Here is a 22,526-nt window from a genome sequence, read left to right on the forward strand (position 1 = left end):
TGCAGGACACCTGTGGCTCCCCACCGTCACCACCTTGCTTTGCCTGCCCCAAAGGTGCCCTCGGGGGGTCGGGTCTCGCTGCCACCATAGCGCCGGGGCTGCAGAGAGACCCCCGCAGCAGGAGGATGTGTGTCCCCAAGGATGATTTTGGTGGGACCCCGCCTGCAGGGAGAGCCACGAGGGGGCTCCAGGAGCCCGTCTGAACCGGCGGAGAGATGCAGGGAGCGGAGCTCATATCTCCTCTGGGATAGAGGGGAGATGCTGCGAGTAGAATGGGCAGTGCTCGTAGGAGGGATGTTCGCAGCACCCGGGCCATCAGCTGGGAGGGCTGCTCATGGGGTCACTGCAGGCTTCAAGCTGCTCCTGAGTTACAGGAGCTGATCCAAAAAGCTATAGAAGCTGTCACGGTGGGAAAATGAGTGCACAGAGGGCCCACCCTGCAAAACAGGCAAGGAAAAAATAGACTGCAGCGTGTTCAGACAAAAGCACACTTCCCTGCAAAAATAAAGCCCTGCACTTGACACGTTGCAGAGCTATTAATTAGTTTGATCAGCTTGCCTGGGTGTGTTAGCTTGAGTGTGAGCTGGTGTTTGTACTGCAATGAGCTGTTAGAACTTCCCAAACAGAGACGCAAATAATGGCAGGCTGAGCTCTCTGCTTTGCCTGGAGCTCTCTGCTATTTTTTTGAGTGCTTTTCCATTCATACCTTTCTATTTTACTCAGCTGAGCCTCCTAAGCACCCAGCGCAGAAGCAGTGACCCACAAGAGCAAGAGAAGCGTTTTCTGCACCGGAAGCCAAGGAACTGTCAGCCCCAGGAGCACGAAGGCAAGAAATGGAAAGTCTCTCTGTTTCCCCCCTGGACCTCTTTCCTCCCAGCCCGTCATTGCTGGAGGGGCCGTGGGGCTGGGGGCTGGAATTTCCATTGTGTTTGTAACGGCAGAGACTGGGAGGGCTGGGAGGTGGCGGAGTGGTGCCCTCAGCTCTCCTTCAGCCTCTCGTTTGTGTGTGCGTTGTAACGAGCTGTGTATGTACCCGTGCTCGCCAGGGGATGTCTGCGGGGTTTGCGTTAACCAGCTCAAGCTGAAGTTGGTCAATGGCTTCAACTGCCCTTCAAGTTTGGCTCTTTAAGTCCTGAAGCGTGTCGTTCCTGGACGAGGGATTGGGGCTCCTGGTGCAGAGAATGGAAGAGAAGCTCCTATTCCTTGGTGGGAGCGTGCAGGTCTTTGCCTTGCAGCACAGAGCCGGGCTCCAAGCCTGCAGCTCCAGAGTGCAGTTACTGCCCTGAGCAGAGTCCGCATCCGACGCTGCTCTTTAGCCCGGGGACAAAGTGCTGACCCCGGCAATCCCCGAGCTTTGCGGGAACTGCGAATCAGAGCTCTGAGCTCCCAGCTTTGACTCCAACTGCCGCAAACAGAAAGTTTCCTGGAAGCCGGACTGCGGTCCCGAGCAGAGAAACTGAAATCGGGTCCTGAGCGTGGATCCCTGCTCAGATCCCCGCAGCTCCATCCCCGCAGCCCTTCAGCTCTGCACAGGTTTTTTTTATTTTTCACACGTTCTTGCCTTCTGTTTTTGCTGGAGGCTCCATCGCTATTGAGAGGCAAATTTTTGCCATCTGGCAAGGCAGCCTGGAGAGGAACAAGAGAGTAAAAAACAACACACAATGTGCATGAGCACACACACACACACACACACACAAAACTCTGGAGACTGGGAAGACAAAAACTTCACGAGAGGAGAGGAGAGGAGAGGAGAGGAGAGGAGAGGAGAGGAGAGGAGAGGAGAGGAGAGGAGAGGAGAGGAGAGGAGAGGAGAGGAGAGGAGAGGAGAGGAGAGGAGAGGAGAGGAGAGGAGAGGAGAGGAGAGGAGAGGAGAGGAGAGGAGAGGGCGGCTTCAATGCAGGCAGGTCCGTGTGTGCGTGCAGGGATGTGGGGAACGGTTGCAGGCAGGGGAAGGCGTGACCTGCATGGAAAATGCCAGACAACCCCAGACACACACACATAGACGCGCACACGCTCACAAACCTCCGGACAACGATAAGGCGGACAGCGGAGCGCGGGGAAGGAGCCGTCCCCGCCGCCCAGCCCGCAGCGGGGGCTCTCCCAGCGGCAGGATGAGGTGAGTGCCGCCGGGAGCAGCGCTGCCCTCCGCGGAGCGCGGAGCCGCTTCCCCGGGCGGACGGGACACGGGGCCGCACCGCCGCGGTCGGGCGGGGGCTGCGGGGCGCGGGGCTCCGTGCGGAGCGGGGACTCACCCCGAGCGGGGCACGGCTTCTGGCGCGGGGACGGAGCCTGGGCTCGGCTGAGCCGCCCCGTCGAAGGGAAGCTGGCGTTCAAGTCGAGGGGGCGATGCCCGTTTGCGCCCGCCGAGCATCCAGCCCCCGTGCACGGACTCCGAGCAGGAGAGAAACAGATTTTCCCTTGGTGCATTTTTGTGGTTTCGGACGAGCTGTCAGAGAAAGGCATGTTCAACCTCACTCCGCTCGAAAGAAAAATCAAAGCGGATTTCTCAGAGCCCATTGACTTTTTGCTTTGTACCCAGCAGCCCGGGAAAGTGATGGCACTCCATGGATGAGCCCCAGAAAACCGCTGCCCTGGTTTTGAAAGAACATAGGTTAAAAATAAGCCACTTACAGAGCTTCGAGTTCCTCATCGGCGTACCTAAATCAAGACCTGATCTTGAAACCGTGTGTGCATGCACGTGTGGGTAGTTCCAGAAAACGTAGCACACACCTACAAGGCTTTGCCAGGCCTTGCTACCTATTTTAGAAAGCGGAAAATTTCTCAGATGGCTCTAATTTCCTGCACTTTTCCACTGTGTGCTCCACTGGACGTAAAGAGGTGATGGTCTCTCATCTGTCTGGGTGCCATGCAATGGCTTCTTGGGCTTTGGAGTTGGCACACCCAGCACAGGAAGGGGTTTGCTGACTCTTTGCACAGAGAACTGCTCTAGCCTATGTTCACATTCTTCCTTGAATCTCGAGGCCTGTGTACTGTTGGACTGCAGCAGGTTGACCTGTCTTCTTCGTTCTCTGTGCCCTCCTTAGGCACAAGCAAAGTTGGTAATTGGGAAATTCTTCTGGATCAGACTTTTTTTAAAATCTGAGCTTGATAACAAAAGATTTCTATGGAAAGAGAAGAGAAGAGAAGAGAAGAGAAGAGAAGAGAAGAGAAGAGAAGAGAAGAGAAGAGAAGAGAAGAGAAGAGAAGAGAAGAGAAGAGAAGAGAAGAGAAGAGAAGAGAAGAGAAGAGAAGAGAAGGAAAATACCGAGGAGCAGCATACTGTGTTATGCTGCTGGGGCTGTGGTCCATACTTGCTCAGCTGCAAAGAAGCGTGTTGTTTTTTGAGAGTCAATGATCCCAATTTGGCAGGGCGAGGCTAAGCAGTAATAACAGTACTTAGTATTATTGCCATGATGCTTTCATTAAACTGATTCAAAAAGCATCATTATTTTATTAAGCACGCTAATGTTTGTTCTTCTACTCAACGAAGGTTTCCCCATCCGCGTGCCGTTAGTTCGGAGACGTGGAGCTGGTGGCTGCAGCTGCCAGAAGGGAAAAGCACAGAGCTCCTGGTGGTACCTACAGCTGGGGTGGTGCCTTGGGATCTCACGCACCACCTCCATCACCCACTTTGCAAAGGGGCTTTCCTGCTCCATTCCTGTGGAGCCTTATACAGCCCATTTGGAAGACCAAACTGAGCCCCTGATGAGTTTTGGCGTGGCCAAGGTTTCATTGGGTTTCTTCATGTGCTTTCCAGGTACCCCTTGGCCTGGTCCATGTGTGCCTGGCTGCTCGGAGTGGTGGGTGCTGTTGAGCTGACTGACATGTTTGGGGAGATCCGCTCTCCAAACTTCCCCGACTCCTATCCCAGCGACTCGGAAGTGACGTGGAACATCTCCGTGCCCGAGGGATTTAAAATCAAGCTGTACTTCATGCATTTTGACTTGGAGTCATCCTACCTCTGTGAATATGATTACGTCAAGGTGAGCTGTGGTATCGGTGGATGTATGGAGGAGCAGATAGGTGATGCTTATGGCCAGCTGGGAGTGGGTGGTGCTTGGAATGGTGGGAACAAGGTATTTTTCCCGTGTATTAGGCAGAGGAATTGAGTAGGATAAGCTGACAGCATGCACTGAGCTAACCAGCGGGCGGGACACCAGAGTCAGAGCTCAGCCACAAAGAACCAGAATTCTAAAACTATTCAGGGGTTCTCATTGAACTTGATGGGATTCTGACACTTATGTGCTGATGAAATGGAAATACCCCCAGCCTGTGCTCCTCTCACGTCGAGTACGTGCCCAAATTGGGCACCCTTGACCATGCCATGGCTGTGGGTGCTTCCTGCAGCCAACCTGGACCTCAGTCACAGCTTGCAGGCTCCTGGAATACCCACAGGAGTCAAAAAATAAAGATTAGATCTGAACTTAAGGCTGCAAGTGAGGGTCTGTAGAGCATCCCTCCTACAAGCAGTGGGTACCTCTCCTAACCGGGTTCTGCACCACCAAGACAAAGGTGGGTTCTCAGCGTCTTTGAGTCAGGCCAGGTGTGGTGCTTTCTGGCAGGCCAGCTGCAGCAAGCAGGTGCTTCCTGCATTTTAGGGCTGAACGTGCCTTACCCGTTGCCCAGCACACACCTCACCCTGCCCCTCTGCACAGAGGCAGGTGGAGGTTGCGCCGGGTCTGGAAGCACTCAGAGCTAGGTGCCAACTACTTGAAATTATTATTTTATTCTTGCCTTAAGACAAAGCAAACATTTGCATTTTTTTTTCCTCTTGGATGTGTTTGCTGCTTTAATTTCCCCTTTGTGCTGGCACTCATTCTGCTACTAACAGCTCTCATTGAGGCTTGATTAGTTCTTTCTGCTTCTCCTGGATCTTCTCCAAGAGCAAGGGCTAGGGACATATATAGAGATATATTGCTCTAAAAACCCAATAAGATCAAGGAGCGGATTTCTTGGAAACTTTCCCCATTCTAAGCTTTACTCCTCCTCCCACCTTTCACCCCCTGCTCATTTTTCCTTTTTCAAAAGGCTCCCTGTTATTTGGCCATGGTGCCAACTTGGCATCACAGCTTTCCCTGCCTCTGGATTTCCATAAGAAGGCGGCATTTTTCACGGGGATTTACATCTCAGCTGTATAAATTTGCTCTGGGCTGTAGCTCAGCTCACGGAGAATTACAGATGAAAAGTGCTGAAAGCACTCAGAAACGTCTGTCTGGATGGATTACAGGTGATCCGTGAGCTGCTCCACTGCGGAGAGGTGCAATTTTTACGCTGCTAAAGCAGCGGCATAGAAAACAAAAGGAGAGCAGCAAACAACTCCAAGGCCCTTTTCCTCCTTGGGGCTGCACGTCCCGTCCCTCCATCAGTGCGAGATGCAAAACCAGCACCAGCCCTCCCTTTGTCAGAGGCCAGCATTGTGTGCCTATTGAATACAATTACAGACCCAACACAAATAGATGCGTCTCTGAAATACTCCGCCAGCCCCAGCAAAGAGGCTCATAGAGCCACAGAATCATTAAGGTTGGAAAAGACCTCTAAGATCACCGAGTCCAATCCCAACCCATCCCCACTATGCCCATAACCACATCCCTCAGTGCTATGTCTCCACAGTTCCTAAACACCTCTGGGTACGGTGATCCCCCCACCTCCATGGGCAGCCTATGCCAGTGTATAACTTTAATGTGCTGTGCATCAGGATCGCTGTCATCTTCCTCACTGTAAGACAGAAGTCAAACACAGGGGCTGAGCTGCCCCAGCACAAAGGGGGGCCCAGTCCAGGTGCCATTCCGTGGTCATTGCCCCCATCAGCTCCCCTACTGCTGCCATGCACCCCAGCTCTCAGCGGTGCAGAAAGCCATCCTGGGGTGCGCCAAGCTTGCAGGCATGCACAGATCCCTGCCTCCAGGGTGGTCTTTAGAAAGGAACAGTTTCCAGAGCCCTGAAACAATGGCTAATTAAAACAATAGCTGTTGATTTATATACATACACACATACATGTGCATGTGGGTATGTATATATGTATGAAAAGAACGTGGCTGCTAGAGAAATGCTCGCAAAGCAGGGGGCTTGTTTGTGCAAGCAGGGGTGGCAAAGGGTGGCAGGTCGGTAAGGAGATGAGTGAGTAGCAGCAGTCACACTGCCCCCTGCACAGTGCTCCCACATGCACCCGAGCATTTCTGCACGCCCCATCCTGGGCACCTCAGCACAGCATCAGTCGTTCTGCACAAAACCTGGGTGTTGCCTCCTTTCATGGGCTCTGGCTGCAAGGCAGCTCTGCGGGGGCCCTTCCATGTCCTTCCCTGCCTCCGAGCACCTCCTCCCTATGTCATGTTCCCAGTGTCTCCAGCCCGGCACTGCAATTCCTCGGCCTAATGAGCCATGGATATATATTACCAGCAGAACGCTTTGCCCTCATTGCTCCAATTAGCACATTCCTGAAGGGCCGGGGGCTGGCGGCCGTGTTTCCGTATTGCCAGCTCCGTGCTCTTTTCCAGTGGCAAACACTGAACCGCATTCCCCGCAGGGCTGGGAACTCTTTGTTCACCCATCCACTGCAGGAGGCAGCTCTGGGCCATCGTTGCTCTTCTTTGGCCAACGCCCGGTGCCCCATTCCGTACCGCACGGGGTGCAGCCAGGGTTACTGTGTGTTGGGTCAACGTCCCACCGCCAGCTCCATCCAGAGCCCATGGGGACAGAGCCACAGACGGGGTGGGGACTCCTCCATGCGTGGGGACAGACACCATATCAAGGGGAGCAGAGACAGCAGAGCTGGCGGGAGGCAGTGCCGCGGGGAAATTTAAGTGTCACCGTATTTTATTTTTCAAAGCAGGCTTCTTTCAGCGTATTTTTATAGGGAATTTCTCCTGGGCAATTGATATTTCCCTCGGGGACACATCTTCTCTAGTGAAAACGTCGACATCGTGACCCGAGAGGGAGAAACTCCAAACAAACAACCGGGATTTAATTACCAGGCTGCTCGCGGGATGTAAATGATCTACGAAAAAGTATACAGTCCTCAGCAGAAGCAGCAACTATTAACCAGGGGGGATGACCCCTCTGTTTAGTTTACGGCTGGAGGGCCGCCCCTGCTCGCTGCGTCCCGGGGCATGGGACCCGTCACTGATAAGGGGATGCAGATACCTCCAGCGAGGCCCCGCAATGGGAGAGTCCGCGGGTGAGGACATGGACATAGGGGACATTTCCCCTCACGTCCCCACGGAGGTGACGAGGAGCCGGCTGGAAGCGGGCGCCTCCATCAGCTCTCCTCCAGGAAAAGCAGCCCTGCAATAAGGCACGGCAGCTTTGGGGACAGGACCACTTTTCGCAGCATCCGCGGAGCGGGCTTTGCTTGCTATTGGAGACAGCGCTCCCATTTTTGCAGTCCACAGTGATGTTTCGTTTCAAAACACCCTTTATTTGGGATTCTGAAGCATGGCAGTATATTTCAAAGCGATTGAAACCAGATGGACCCCAAATTACTTGTTTTCCTTTTTTTTTTTTTTTTTTTCTAAGCTATTTCACACACACACACACAGAACATTCAATTGGGGTTTTGTCCCAACGCGGACACATGCTTTTTTCTCCAAATTCTCAAAATTTATCATCGGAAAGTCTCTCTCTTTTCTGGCCAGCTCTGGCTCGTATGAGAGGATGGAAAATATCTGGAGGCAATGTCAAGGCACGCTGAGCTGCCATTTCCATGTTGTCTTTCCCTGGTGTGAGCGTGTTTCCTCCCTGGGAAATTTCCCTTTTGGCCCCATACTGTGTCATCCTGAGGGTCTGGGACAGCCGCAGGTGAATCCTACCTCTCCAGGGCCATGCGATGGGGGGTGACATCACAGTGTGCCCGCGGGTCCCCGGGCTGCATGCTTCATCACAACCTCAATAGCGTATGCTTGGCACAGGCACAGTGGGCTGGCATGGTGCAGAGGGGCTCGCATTCCTCTGCAAAAGGGTTATTCATACTCAGGTCTCTTGGGGCACTGGGAATAGGGACAGGGAGCAGGACTGGGTCTGCAGGAGGAGGAGATGGAGGCGGGACTGAAATGGTTCTAGGGAAATGGTTAGGGAAAAGGAAAGGATGGGGCTTCTGGGGAAAACAGAAGGGTTTTCCACAAAGATTGCCGTGCTACAAGGCATGGGTACGGCTGTAAAGGGATGCAAAGAGTGAGCACGTTGTGATGATGGCAGGCACAATGTCCCCTTGGTCCTCTCCTGCAGCCACCTGGACCACAGCACATGCACCCTGTGGGGGGGAGTGAGGGGGACATCACTGAATAGGGGGTTGGGGTCTGGGGTCTGCTCGGGGGTCCCAGCACCTCCCAGCCCTCACACAGGTGCTGCCATAACGGTTGGTTCTTGGGAAGGGAAAGAAGGTGATTTTCACACCCTCCTTTCCCTGGTGTCTGCCCACATCCTCATCCTCTCCCAGACACCCTCCTCCCTCACCCTCTGCATCCACGTTGCTGCGTCTGCTTCAGGGGGTGGAAGAAGTGGGACGCCTCCACTTCTTTCTCAGAAACTCTTTAATTGCTTTACTGCAATCATTGCTGAGAGCCAGAGCGAGTGCAGCCTGACCTCACACACTGCAGGCTCTACGGTCTTGAAGATACTCACAGTGAATGGGGAGAGGCGGCCAGCACTGGGGACATGCCATTCCCCGTGCCTTTCACGTGAGCCACACTAACCTAGCCCTTCTGCCCCAGATCGAAGCAGAGGACCATGAGCTGGCAACCTTCTGTGGCAGGGAGACGACAGACACCGAGCAGGCTCCTGGGCAGCAAGTCATCCTATCCCCAGGGCCCTATATGGGGCTCACCTTCAGGTCCGACTTCTCCAACGAGGAGCGCTTCACTGGATTCGACGCACATTACACGGCCGTGGGTAAGGGATGTTTAAACTTCAGGATGTAGTTGGTATGTGAGGGCTGCGGGGTGACCTCCTTTCCGTGCTGTCTCCCCACCACCCAACCCCAGATGTGGATGAGTGCCTGGAGAAAAGTGATGAGGAGTTGGCGTGTGACCATTACTGCCACAACTACATCGGTGGGTACTACTGCTCCTGCCGCTTCGGCTACATCCTGCACTCCGACAACAGGACCTGCAAAGGTACTGCCCCAGCACTGCATGGGCACAGGGACCAGGGGAGGTTCGGGTTGGTTATTAGGAAAAATTTCTTCTTAGAAATAGTGGTGATGCAGTGGCACAGGCTGCCCGGGGGGGTGGTGGAGTCATCATCCCTGGGGGTATTCGAGAACCATGGAGATGTGGTCAGTGGGCATGGGGGGGGTGGGTTGGGGTTGGACTAGATGACCTTGGCAGTGTTTTCCAACCTCAATGGTTGTAAGATTCTACTATTCTATGACCCATACTGAAGACCACAATCCCTGTTCCATGCTGCTAATGGGCTGAGAAGGCAGGGAGCCAGATGCAAGCGTTGGGTGGAATGAAGGGCAGTTGAAGGGCTGGGTGCCTGTCATCCATCCTCAGCATGGCCAGGGCTGGGGTGGCTGATGGTTTGCTGACAGAGCTGTGGCTGTGTTGCAGTGGAGTGCAGTGACAACCTCTACACCCAGAGGAGCGGAGTGGTCACCAGTGCTGACTTCCCCAGTCCCTACCCCAAGAGCTCGGACTGCCTGTACCGCATTGAGCTAGAGGATGGCTTCTTCATCACCCTCAGCTTTGAGGATAGCTTTGATGTGGAAGACCACCCGGAGGTGACCTGTCCCTATGATTACATCAAGGTGAGCTGGGCTCTGCACCCTCCCCCTGCCCTTCTGTCATACCCTGGGTCAGTGATGGTACCAATATTGTCCCTGTCTAAACGGGACTGATGGAGCCAGTAAGAGCCTCATGTTCAGTGGAACCCATTGGAGATGGGAACAAAATCTGTTGTCTGATGGGATGAAAGGCCCTCATGCCACCCACCCTTCTTTCTCTTGGCAGATCAAAGCTGGCCAGAGGGAGTTTGGCCCTTTCTGTGGAGAGAAGTCCCCGGGACGCATTGAAACCCAAACAAACAGCGTGCAGATCCTTTTCCACAGTGACAACTCGGGGGAGAACAGGGGCTGGAAGTTGTCATATACAGCAATTGGTAACTCCTGCTGCTTTTCTCTGTTTGCTGGGCTTGGGTAACAGGCACCTTGCAGGTAGAAACCATGAGTTTGTGGCCCATTATGCTCTTCCTGGAAAGGGAAATCACAGAAGAGAAATGAAATAACAAGGAACCCTCCCTTCAAACAGTACTTTTTTTTTCCTACCCAGATGGTCCCTGAAAATGAGACCACATTGCAAAGCAGGGCAGGATGCTCAGACACAGCCAAGGGGGCTGGATGCCGGGGCTGGGACTCTCCATTTGCTCCTCTTACTTAGCTAACTCCTGCTGCTTCCTTTGCTCTTTATTCAAAGGAAACCCCTGTCCACTGGTGCAGCCCCCAATCAATGGGAAAATCGAGCCTTCCCAAGCCAAGTACACCTTCAAAGACCAAGTCGTCATCAGCTGCAACACTGGCTACAAAGTGCTGAAGGTATGGGGTGGTGGTGTGGTGCTGGGTGGGAAAGGAGCCTGGCCTCCTCTGGCCATTTTTAGCTAGAAAAGTCCTCTTCCAGGAGGGTCTGGGTATATCTTGACTAAATCACCAAGAATTTGGCTTTTTATAGAGAGAGGCATTTCCTTGTCTCATACATGATGTTATTTCGTGGCATTTTTTTGTTTTGTTTTGTTTTGCTGTCTTCTTCTGCGTAGGATAACCTGGAAAGCGACTCCTTCCAGATCGAGTGTCTGAAGGATGGGACATGGAGCAACAAGATCCCCATCTGCAAAAGTAAGGAGACCCCCCCCAACACACCCCATCCACGTGCTTTTCCTGCTGAAACTTCATGCTGAATGGAGCTGCCCTGCCACAGCAGAGCTCCTCACTCAGTCCCAGCCAGGGAGGCTACGTAACTGCAAAGCTCTTTTGGCTAACACAATGGGGCTTGGTCCAAATGCCACAAGCAGGAGGTTTGTGCTTTCCCTTAGATTACTCATAAGTTGATTTGTGACCAGCTTCACTGTTTCCCTGTCAAGGAAAGAGCAAGCCTGACTCTTGGGAGCTGAGCAAGCAGAGCACTGAGATAGTTCTGCTGCAGTTTGCTGGATGGCAAATCTGGGGCTGAATCCTGTGTGGAAGGGCTGGGTGAGGTGGGATGGCTGCTTCCTGGCCAGCAAACACCTGCAAGCTCCCTCAACACTTGTTTAACTGCAAAATTTGGGCATGGATCACATCAGATTTACTTCAGATGCCTCTTCATGAATGGTTGCTGCCGGAGGGAGGGAGGGAGGTGGTGGGTCCCTGTGAGAGATGGGATTGATCAAACCAAGACAGTCTGAGATAGTCTGTGTCCTGGGCCAAATTTAGTTCCAAATGGGGACTTCAAAGACCCTGGGCGTTTGAGAGGTCCACCTGAAAGGATGAGTGACAATTTGCACCTTCTCTTCTTCCATCTAACCCAGCTCTTCTCTCGGCTCAGGGCAGGGAGCTGTGCTGCTCGTGCACCTGATAACATCTATTTCCTTTCCCCAACACAATGCTGCCCCTCAGCCCCCCGTGAGGCACTTCATCCGCTGCAGGGCTGGCCCACAGGGGAGAAAAGTAACAAACACACCCAGGGAAGGTCCCAGCACCTTCCAGAACTCTCAAGGAATGTGGGATCCAAGTCCTCCACTTCAACACAGATCCCTCTTTATTGGAATGATGTTGTGGGTCCTACCTTAGGAGTACGCTTCTGGAGTTTTTAATGGAAAATAGGAGGCTGTCAGACCTGCTGAATAGATTCATATCTGAAAGAGCTTCTTACAGAGCGTGGGGTCAGTGATGTCTCTGCCCCACCAGGGACGCTCTCAGCACCAGTTTCCCATTGATTTTATCCAGTTTGGACGGAGATCAGATAAAAACTGGCATTGTCTAGAAAAGAAAGAATGTGGGGGGAAAAGAAAGTAGATACTTTAACAAGAAAAGCATTAATTTTGGAGAAAATTGAAATGATTACCTGCATTGTTAGGCTGGAACTGGTCCCTTCCTGCGTGAGATAAATCACTGCGCTAAATCTCTGCAACTATCCTGGAAAGCCAAGAAGCCCCTAAATGGACAATCCAGACCTTCAGACTGCTGAGCTTCCCACCTCCCCCGAATGTCTGGGAGAGGCACAAAATAATTTAGAAAGCAATGCAGAAAATAGCAACCTTCCCAGCCAAGGTGGATCACATCCAGCTCCGCAGCCCGGCCCGGCTCTGTGACGGCTTCTCCCAGCCGCTGCACCCAGGAGCCAAGCGGGTCCCCATTAGGGTCCCCGTTGGGATGCTCACTGGAGTCTCCATTGGGTTGTCCATTGGGATCCCCCCTGGGGGCATTTCTGGTGGATTTCTTTATGGATTTCTGGTGTTTTGGGGGCTGTGTTTCCTGCATGCCTCTGTCTGCTCAGCTACTAATGGAGCTTTCTCTCTCTGCTCTCCTCCTTCCCCTCTGCTTTCGGTGCAGCTGCAGACAGAGCCGACAACCAGACAGACAGAAGAGCCAGCTCGGAGCAAGTGGCCGTGTGAGGCTGGTGCTGGCCATGCCACCAGGACGGGCAGCCTGCCTCCGCGCCCCGCTCTGCTCCGTGCTGCCAGCTCCACCTCCGTGGCTTGTCTAACCAGCATGGCACTCCTAACCCCCTCTGTACACTACACTTCCTTAACTTCATCTCCAGAAGGGAAACCTGGAGACAAGGCCCCAATCGACCACCCCTTGGAAAGGTCCCTGAGCAGCCCCAGGCTCCCAGCTCATCCTCCAGTCCCTCGGATGCCTCAGCCCTGCTTTGCTCCCCTCCATGCTGGTGGTTGTGTGAGGAGCGTTGGCCCAACACATGGTTGGTTTGTTTGGATTTAACCTCCCGCTTCCCTTCCTCCCAGACCAAGTGTCACAAATAAGAAACACTCCTTCCTCTCCTCTCTCTGAGCATCCTTTCAGCTCTCCCTCAGGCAAGAGATGATGGGTTGGCACCAGCAGCCCTGGGAGGCTGCATGTGGGCACCGAGCCCTGGCACTGGTACAGGGGATGCTCCTGGTGTCTGGCCCTATCCGTGTCCCCAAGACCACCCAGGGCTTCCGGAGGTATTGGGGGTGCTGGGAGGGGAACTCAAGGCTATGAGATGAGTGCACTCAATGCCCCCTCTCCTAAGATGAAAATATGGGAATACTAAATGTATGAACTCCTTCCCCTCTCCTTTTGGGAAGGACGTAGGACACTGTTGGGCAGCGCCACTGTGCAAGAGCCCATCCTCCAGGCATCAGAACTGCCCCAGACGCATGGGACATGCAGGGAGGGAAGGGGTTTTGTGGGTCAGGTGGCACAGACCTGCAGTCACAGAGCCCCAGAGCAGACATGCCAGCTAGGCTGCTCCTCCAACACCTACTTCCCCCTTGCAAGCCCCAGCATCCCCCAGCACCTTACAAAGGCCCAACAGGTGCTGGCACCACAGCACAAAGCTGTGCTCCTGGGCACAGAGGCAAGCAGTGGGGGTGTAGGGTACCCTGCCAAACAGTGAACCACAGCATTGTGCCATGAACCAGGCGATTCGCACCCAAGCAGGTGACTCATCTTGATCATCAGTGTGTGTCCCCACATGCCTGGAACATACCAGGAGAAGCCAGGCCTGGTAGCTCCCCTCCTATCCTCGGGCACACAACCACACACAGCTCACATGCCCCTGACCCACTGGATCTGCTTCCTACAATGTCACTCATCCCCTGCTCGGCCCCTCAGCCTAACGGTGCTCCACAGACCTCCACAACCCAGGCAGGATGGGATCTGGGTGAGTGGCACAAGCCCGGTACAGGGGAGGACAGGCTGGGCAAGGCATGATGAGGTTGGGTTTTCCCTACATCTGCTGACCCAGCCAAGCCATGCTCCCCATGTCCTCCATCTGTCATTGCAGAAGAGCCAGGACCCAAGGATGCTCAGCTGGAGCCATCAGTGCCCATCAGCACTGCTTGCTGAGCAGGAGGGACAGGGCTGGGCTACCAACAAAGCCTGGTGCTCAGAGGAGGTTCCTGGGGAACCACTGCCTGCTTCTTCCTCCCCATTCATAAGGGATGTGGAGATAAACTCCAAGAGCATCCCCCAGCAGCTCTCACCTGCCTGTGCATGTTCCTTCCCCTCTGAAGGCACTCAGAAGATGAGAGCCAAGCCAGGAAGCCACCTGAGCTGTGCTCCTCACATTGCCCTAGGAAATGGGGTAGGGGGCAGTATGGAACCCCTCTCTACCCTATAGGATCACCACCCATGCTAAAGCCCATGAATGGATGCAGGGCTCAACCCTGATTCTGTATTGGCTTTCAGTTGCTGACTGCCAAGCGCCGCCAGAGCTGGAGCACGGCTTTGTCACCTTCCTCTCCAGGAACAACCTCACCACGTACCGCGCAGCCATCCAGTACCACTGCCAGCACCCCTACTACCACATGGCCCCCAACAGCACCGGTGAGCTGGGGGGAGTGGAATGGGTGGGCACAGGGTAAAGAAGAACAGTGAGATTATGGCAGAATTAATTGCCAGCTTATCCCCTTGGTCCACAAACAGAGACATCACGAGGTGCTTTGTACAGCACCACAGCTCTCTGCACCCTTCGGATCCAGCCCCAAGCAGCAGCAGGGCTGCATGTACATCCCGGCCCTTCCTCCTTCTCCTCCTCCCTCGGCATGGAAAGTCAAAGGAGTTCCACGCATTCCTGCCTCCCTGCTCATAGCCCCATGCATCTGGTCCCCGTATCCGGCATGCATTAATGTAATGGGCACTGGCAGAGCTAACGGGGCAGCAGCTCCCAGACAAGGCACAGCCCTATAGACTCAGGGCAGTGACACAGGGGTGGTGGTATGGGGACAGGGCTGCCAGTGAGGAATGGAACACAGAAGGCTTGAAAGGGAAATGGGTTCAGAGGATCTCAATGGCAGGGCTGCATCTTGCTGCAGAAAGCCCTCCGTGCTGGAGCACAGCCCATCTAAGCCCTGCTCTCTTCCAGCCACATACACGTGTGATGCATCGGGGGTTTGGAGGAGCGAGGAGCTGGGCACCGTGCTGCCGTCCTGCCGACCAGGTACCAGGGGATGGGGGGGGGTCCATGGTGAGTGGTGCAAGGATGTGTGGGAGGGGTCTGCCTGCCTGACTTCAGCCCCTGGTCGTGGGTAGGGACCCAGCTCCCTGGCGGCAAATGTCACGGGCTGTTCATATCTGACCACTGCAACTTACGGCAGGGAGGGTGATAGTGACAGGGGTCAGGGAATCAGCACCCTCAGCAACTTGGGGTGCATTTAGCCTCCAGCGTCACCAGAGACAACTCCAGCCAAGGACAGACCGTCACCTGCCTGATGCCACTGGCTCCTATGAGCAGCGTGTTCCCATGCAGGAGCAATTAGCAATTCAAAGCCCCGAGCCTTTGAGTAGTGGCAGAAACGTTTGCAGCCAGCAAGTTTCCAGGCCAGGCGCCCGTTCGGGATTAAACAAAAGTCCCTGGGACAAGGGCTGGCTGCAGCTGGCTGCAGGCGGGGCTGGCAGCTGCCCTGGGTGCGGGCTGCGGTCGGATGCACAGGGATGGCTCTGCGGTGCAGGGCAGGATGTGGCAGTGGGGCTCAGCCCCATGGCAGGTCTCATAGGGTGTCCGCTCTCCAGAGACTGGAGCTGTGGCTGCTCTTGTTTCAGCAGCTGCTGTCTGCATCCCTCCTTGATGTTTCAGCCTGAAATGATTTGCGCTGGGAGCATACGGGGACAGCTTTTGGGGACGTAGCTGCTTTCGTGGGCCATTTCCAGACCTCCTGATTAGTGACAGAAGTCAGAGAGGCTTCAGGAAAATGGAAAATCCCAGAGAGACAGTGACGCTCTCCTGAGATGGGGAAGTGCAGGCAGCAGCTGGCCAGCTGCTCCTCAGATCTTCCCTAATGTCTCACGCTACCTCCCCATCAATAGAAGCTCCTCGTCCAGGCCGCAGCATGCCTGCCTCTGCCATTAGTGGGAGCATTTGCAGCCTGGTCAGCGTTTTTGGTATGTAGTTTAATAGAATAAATATTTGGCTGGATGCGCTTCCTCTAAAATCATCTCCCCAGGATGGCTGTCAGCTTGGGTGCAGCAGAGCAGCTGGGCTGGGCGGGGAGGCAGGAGCACGTTTTCCATTCCCCCCAGCACTGGAAAAAGGCATGAGAGCGAGGCACAGGCAGACACTCCCCATACTCCCTCCAGTCACAGTTTTCCTAGCGGCAGCCACAGCAAACCCACAGTAGCAGCTCCTGGTAATCCTGCCCCGGCTCCTGGCCCTGAGCCCATCACCCTGGGGTCTGACCGTCTTTCTGTCAGGCTCAGCATCCTCCTCTCCCAGCAGAGGAGCATGGGGCAGAATCATGGCTGGAGTGCCATCCAGCTCTTCTTCCCACCTAGCAGCAAAACTGCACAGCTCTGTGAGTTACAGCTCTGTTTCTCTGCAACCTACACCTGGCAAAAATCATAGCATCCACCAGGTCTTTGACACGCAGAAGGATTCTGTCGCTTCCCCTTCTGTAAGGAGTCTGGTAGCACTCTGGTCTGCATTTGGAGCACAAATCACACAGTCACAAACCAAGTCTAAGACCTGACCCTACTGAGAGTACTTGAAGTCCCATCCTGATTCATGTGTTTTGATGGATCCGTGCCTAACTTCAGTGTCAGGAGTTCTGTTACAGCTTTGGGACAGCTAGCTGGGTGAAGGCCTCACGTCTCATGGTGTGCTACAGACAGTTCTGATGGTCTATGTTCATTTTCAGCAGACAACAGGCCACACTTTCCATCATGTGAGCCTGCTATTTGCAGGTTAAGTCCTCCAGCCCCTATGCTCCAGCACATACCACCCCTTGGCACAAGCCTACATTTTTCATCATGGTTTATGTGTGCAACAGGCACCAAGAGCTCAAGCCTTCCCGAGCTCAGTGGAGACTCTCTGGGACAGTGCTGCACCAGGACTGGTAGACAGAAGTGTGCTTAGTCAGTCCATGGCCTCGTGGCTATGAGCATTCGCTTTGTGTTCTCGTGCCTACAGCAAGGTTAGGAAAGGAGATGGAAGTTGGGAGGCCACTTTTTTAAAGCAAATCTGTTGGGATGAACTGGGCCTCGACTGCCCATGGCTGAACGTAGGATGGCCTCCTGCAGAGCCTCATTCCTGAGAGCTCCCCACTACAGAAAGAAAAGGCACAAGAAAGCATTTGGTTATGAAAATAACCATCCATGTGGCATAATCTACAGGGAAGTCCATAGGTCTGTTCCCTAGATAAGCATCCGGAGTAACAGTCCTGTCCATTCTGTCCCCAGTGTGTGGCCGGCCAGTTCGTGCTCTGCCCGGGATCATCAAGCGCATCATCGGTGGGCGAAATGCAGAGCCTGGCTTCTTCCCCTGGCAGGCCCTGATAGTGGTGGAGGACATGTCCCGAGTGCCCAACGACAAGTGGTTTGGCAGCGGGGCCCTGCTCTCAGACTCCTGGGTGCTGACAGCCGCTCACGTGCTCCGCTCCCAGAGGCGGGACAAGACTGTCATTCCCGTTTCCAAGGAGCACGTCACTGTCTACCTGGCCCTTCACGACGTGAGGAACAAGTTGGAGGCTGTCAACCGGACAGTGGAGAGGATCATCCTCCACGAGGATTTTGACATCCAGAATTACAATCATGACATCGCTCTGGTCAAGCTGAAGGAAAAGGTGACCATGGGTAACTACGTCATGCCCATCTGCCTGCCTCAATTTGAGCATGAGCTAGAAGGACCTCACCCCAACACACTGGGGCTGGTGGCCGGCTGGGGAATCTCCAACCCCAACATCACCGTGGATGAGATCATCAGCTCAGGCATGAGGACGCTGTCTGACATCCTGCAGTACGTCAAGCTCCCGGTGGTGCTGCATGCAGAGTGCAAGACCAGCTACGAGTCCCGCTCGGGGAACTACAGCGTGACCGAGAACATGTTCTGTGCCGGCTACTATGAAGGTGGGAAGGACACTTGTTTGGGAGACAGCGGGGGAGCCTTTGTCATTCAGGACCCGGGAACCCGGAGATGGGTGGCCCAAGGGCTGGTCTCATGGGGTGGTCCAGAGGAGTGCGGCAGCAAACAAGTGTATGGTGTGTACACCAAAGTCTCCAACTACGTGGACTGGGTGGAGAAGAACACAGGCTCCTCAGAGAGGTGGACATTTCTGGACCCTGAGCTGGAGAGATGAGTGACTAAGCACTGCCTGCTGACAAAGCTTTCTTTTTTGTTGTTGTCCTTTAATATGCTCCAGACTCCGGTCTTTCGCAAGCAGTAGCCATGATGCTCAGCCGCACTTTGGGACTTTGGCAGCCAACCACATCATTCCCTTCACTTGGTCCCACATCCCTTTGCTTTCACTCTTAGGAAATGCGTGCTAGGGAGCTGGGGGAAGGGAGTAAAGCGTGAGATCTCATCCAGCATTGCTAGCTCATGTTGCCAGGCTCCGAACATCGCCCACCTTCTCCAGGAGCCTCCCTCCAAGCCACGACAAAGGCACGGTGACAGAAGCTATTTTTCCCTGCCACCGAATCTTTGGGCCATGCACAGGGACTTGTCCCCATCCCCAGAGGTCTCAGACCAGGTCTTTCCATCAGACGACGTAACTGTTGGAGCAACAGAGGCTGTGGACAGCATGGGAAAGCCACAGAAACCCCACGCTGTGTAACACTTCCCCTGTGCAAGGAGCACTGGGAGACTCTTGTGGTTTTACTACGGGATAGATCCACCTGCCTGCTGCCTTTCCTTGGTGTTTAACCTCTTCTGTGTGGACCTGGGTAGTCTTGTGTGGCAAAGCATTCGATTCCTGCAAAAACCAAGTCCCTTTTAGCTGTTTTAAAGAGCATTCTTTTGGCTGATTTACAGGTTACTGAAGGTTTCCATGGTTTGTTCATGGCTCTCCTGGCCTATTGCAGGTGTCCAAGTCATCCCATACTCACCACAATTCATCCAGCACTCCATTAAGTTTCACATCTCCCCTGCCACGACACACACAGACAATAATGCCCACCAAGGAACAAATACAGGTGAGCTTAGCTTCCTTCAGCACAGACATCACTTCCTTCACTTGCCTGCAAAGCCCTCCTGTAGCTGGAAGCAGCATGCAGCAATTGCCCGCTGTCCCCTCTGCGTGCCTTTACCCTCCTTTGGACTTCTCCTCCTCCTTTGGTTTTGCCATGCAAGGAATGAGTCAACATTGAACCAGCCACCCTGCCATTTTGTTATCACCCAAAAAGCCATTTGTAGAGCATGTAGAGGAGCAGAAGGCCTAAGGAAGGTCTAACTTGCAGACACGCTAAGAACTGTACCCTTGGCTATGTCATGTAACTGTAAGGTATTTTTTATATATATATTTCTTTTTGATACTACATTCTGCAGAATATCTGATGACATGTAAGGATGGTTCTGTGTAATCTTCATCCTGAGAATAAAATTAAATGTTAATATTTACTGAGTTCATGCCCTGAGGCTTTTATTCCAGGCAGGAAATGGTCAAGGAGTGAAGGCAAAGATGGTCACAAATCTGTCCCATGCACTTCTGCTCCTTCTGCATGGCATCTGTTCTCTGTCCATGTCAGACTTTGTCAACGACCTCAGCTCCACACACTCCAACTCTGCATCGCACACGATCTTCCCACGGCCAAGACAACGTACAGAAAATGTAGGAGATGAGATCCAGTGGTGGTCATTGCTGGAGAATCAACCCTAATGAACAGACTACACATTCCCAACAAGCAATGCAAGCAAGTCCTGTCTGCATTTTAGGGAAAGCTAAGCTACGCAGCTCTGGGTCTCACTTTGTGTAGTGTCATCCTGCCCACCCATGTATAGCTGTGCTACAAATTACCAGCTTGCTTAAATGGATGAATCTCCAAAGCCTTCAGTCAGGTTCAAAAGGCAGCAATGCGGTCGCTGGGAACACACAGGTTGTAGGCATTTGGAAATAGTCCCCAGTGACTGCCAAGTGCAGAGAAGCCCATTGATGCCAGGAATGGTGTAACTCCACCGAGCCTCCTGGCTTTCAATAAACTCTCTCTTCAGAAGTACTGGGAAAAACGTATTTATCCCTGAAACCAAATAATTAAACTGAAGAGCACGCAAGATATCTTTTTGTTCCTAAGCATCATGGGTGCAATGCAAAGAAAAGCCCCCAGTCTTGCATTTGCTGGGCTGGGGTCCAGCAGAGCATCCACCACCCATCCCTGCTGGCTGCAGCAGTGGCTGATTTGGGTTCATGGTCTCTGTTTACACTGTCAGTTTATCGTAAGCCTGTGGAAGATCAGAGATAACAAACAGAGACCAGAAAAATGCTGTGGTCCCACCAGCACTGTGGGTCTGGAGGTGCTTCATCAGAGTCGAAACTCAGAGGGTTCTGCCCCATGTTCTCAGCCACAGCCACTGCAGCTTTGTGGGCTGAGACAGATCTGAACATGCCAGGAATGCAAATTACAGGAAACAGCAATAGGTGAGATCCCACCCTTCAATTATTTATAGCCCTAGCACATCATTAAAGATGGGGCTGATGGCAGGAAGAGAGCGCAGCAACCTGGAGGCTGAGAATTCAATCTGAGTTCAAGTGGCATGCAGAAAAAGTAACAGGTAAGAAAGCAAAAGCAAAAGGAAAGCACGGTCCCTTGGGCATCACACCATCGGCTGTAGGACCTGCGCCTAGATGGCTCCCAGGCAAGTTGCAAAATGCCTCTGCCCACGAGAGATCCATCACAAATAAAGACCATCCTCCTCCCTCCCACAGCTCCACAGTCCCCAGCCTGTCCACGTCCCCTGCTCAGCACCCCGTGTGCTGCCAAGTGCCAGCTTCTTGCCCATGGCATGGGAGCGGGCAGCGGATGGGAACAACAGAAGCAACGTCTGGTTTCGTATTCACTGGCACCTCTCAACCTGCCAGAGTGGTAAGAAGCTCTCTCCAGGGAGACAGGCGCAGAGGCAGCAATTTATCAGCCTGACTGTGGTGAAAGGCCAGCAAAACGTCTCCACATGAGGTTTGCTTGTCTCTGGCCAAGTGTAAGCACCAGCCATCAGCTGAGTCAGCTGCAGCAGAACCCAGCTCCAGACAGACCGGTGTGGCACATGGCAGGACAGCAGAAACATGGGACCCCCGGCATCCCACTGGGAGAGACAGCATTCTTCATCCCCCAGCTATCCTCCTTGGGATGAGCTCACTGTCTCTGTGCCACTGAGGGGCTGAACTGGGGGGCAGCATGCTAAGAAACAAATGGGAGGTGGGCACAGCTGTGCATCAGAGGGGGGTATCCTGGAAGGAGCCCAGAAATGAGGCTGTGGCAGAGAAACGTGGGTGTCACTGAGTGATAGGGAGAGGATGAAGCAGCTGCACGATGGAGAGGGCAGAGATCCCGCAGGCATGCACCCACAGCATGAAGAGACAGCAGGCAAGCAGACAGCAGCAGGGAGGGGACAGGGTTGAAAAGCTGAATATGCATGAGAGGCCATGGGTGGGAGAGCCCATGTGTGTGTGTGTGTGTGTTTGTGTGTGTACAGAGGGCATTGGAAGAATGGCTCTGCCCTTGAAAATGAGCAGAAAGACCCAAGCAAGAAAACAAGGGCCCCTGCAGGGATGCAGGCTCAACCAGAGCTGGCTTCACAGGAGGAAGCGAGGGAGTTCCCCCTGCAGCTGGGTGGTGGGGCATGCTGCAGACAGCCAGACATGATGACTGGAGCTGGGAAAATCTCAGCATGGAAAGAAGAGGGCCGTGGGCAATGGCAGTGAGAAACTTGGCAGTGTCTCCTGCCTTCATGACATAATGCCACGGGGGAGAGGGCAGGCTGCTCCCCACACTAGGGCAGCCGCAGGGGGGAAGGTACTCCATCCAGACTGCAGGACCAGCCTCCTCCTGCAGCACAGCTCAGCCTCCCAGCAAGGAGAAACCTCCTCCAGAAAGAAGGGGCCATTCAGAGACGAGACCCTCTGGGTCCCATTATTCCCCTGCTCCAAATGCTCAGTACTTCACAGATACTCCCTCCAGATGGACAGACGGTGCTGCCTCTCCTTGCTGGGAAGTCCCTGCTGGTGGCACCCAGCCCTGTTGCCACGGCATCACTGTCCCCCATCAGCTCTGGCGGTCAGGAGAGATTTGAATCAGACCACTTTGCATCATTTGGGCAGCTCCTGTGCTCCAAACCTTGGAAAAATCACAGCGAGAGAGCAGCTCGTTCACAGATTGACACCGTGGCCGTGCAGGGTATGGTCTGGGGGCACCAGACTGCAGGGAACCGGATGGGGGAGAGGGGATCCCGCATCTGGGGAGGGCTGCCCCATCCCAGTGCTGGCGGTCACTGGCCCCAGTGCTTCCCAGTGCAGTGATGGAGATGTCGCAGCTCCATCTGCTGGTGCCGGGGCTGCGGGAGGCGGAAGAGAAGGAAAGGGCTGGGAAAGAGAAGGAAAGGGCTGGGAAAGAGAACTAGTGAGATGCTGTGCAGGACAGAATGCTTAGGGGGCAA

The 22,526-nt window shown here is 53.9% G+C and overlaps 1 protein-coding gene across 2 annotated transcripts; it reads left to right on the forward strand.

Annotated features, from left to right (window-relative positions):
- Positions 1-1,976: 1,976 nt before the first annotated feature.
- On the forward strand, positions 1,977-19,499 carry MASP1 (mannan binding lectin serine peptidase 1). Of its 2 annotated transcripts, NM_213586.2 has the most exons (11): positions 1,977-2,116; positions 3,758-3,983; positions 8,706-8,883; positions 8,976-9,107; positions 9,546-9,742; positions 9,945-10,092; positions 10,407-10,525; positions 10,744-10,822; positions 14,360-14,497; positions 15,036-15,110; positions 17,345-19,499. In NM_213586.2, the coding sequence occupies exons 1-11, from the start codon at positions 2,112-2,114 to the stop codon at positions 18,238-18,240; spliced, it is 2,193 nt and encodes a 730-aa protein (NP_998751.2). In that variant the 5' UTR covers positions 1,977-2,111; the 3' UTR covers positions 18,241-19,499. The 2 variants fall into 2 exon arrangements, with proteins under 2 accessions (NP_998751.2, XP_015146869.2); XM_015291383.4 differs by lacking the exons at positions 14,360-14,497; positions 15,036-15,110; positions 17,345-19,499 and adding an exon at positions 12,518-12,969.
- The last annotated feature ends 3,027 nt before the right edge of the window (positions 19,500-22,526 follow it).

This window comes from Gallus gallus, chromosome 9 (genome assembly GCF_016699485.2).
Source record: "Gallus gallus isolate bGalGal1 chromosome 9, bGalGal1.mat.broiler.GRCg7b, whole genome shotgun sequence".
Classification (NCBI taxonomy): domain Eukaryota; kingdom Metazoa; phylum Chordata; class Aves; order Galliformes; family Phasianidae; genus Gallus; species Gallus gallus.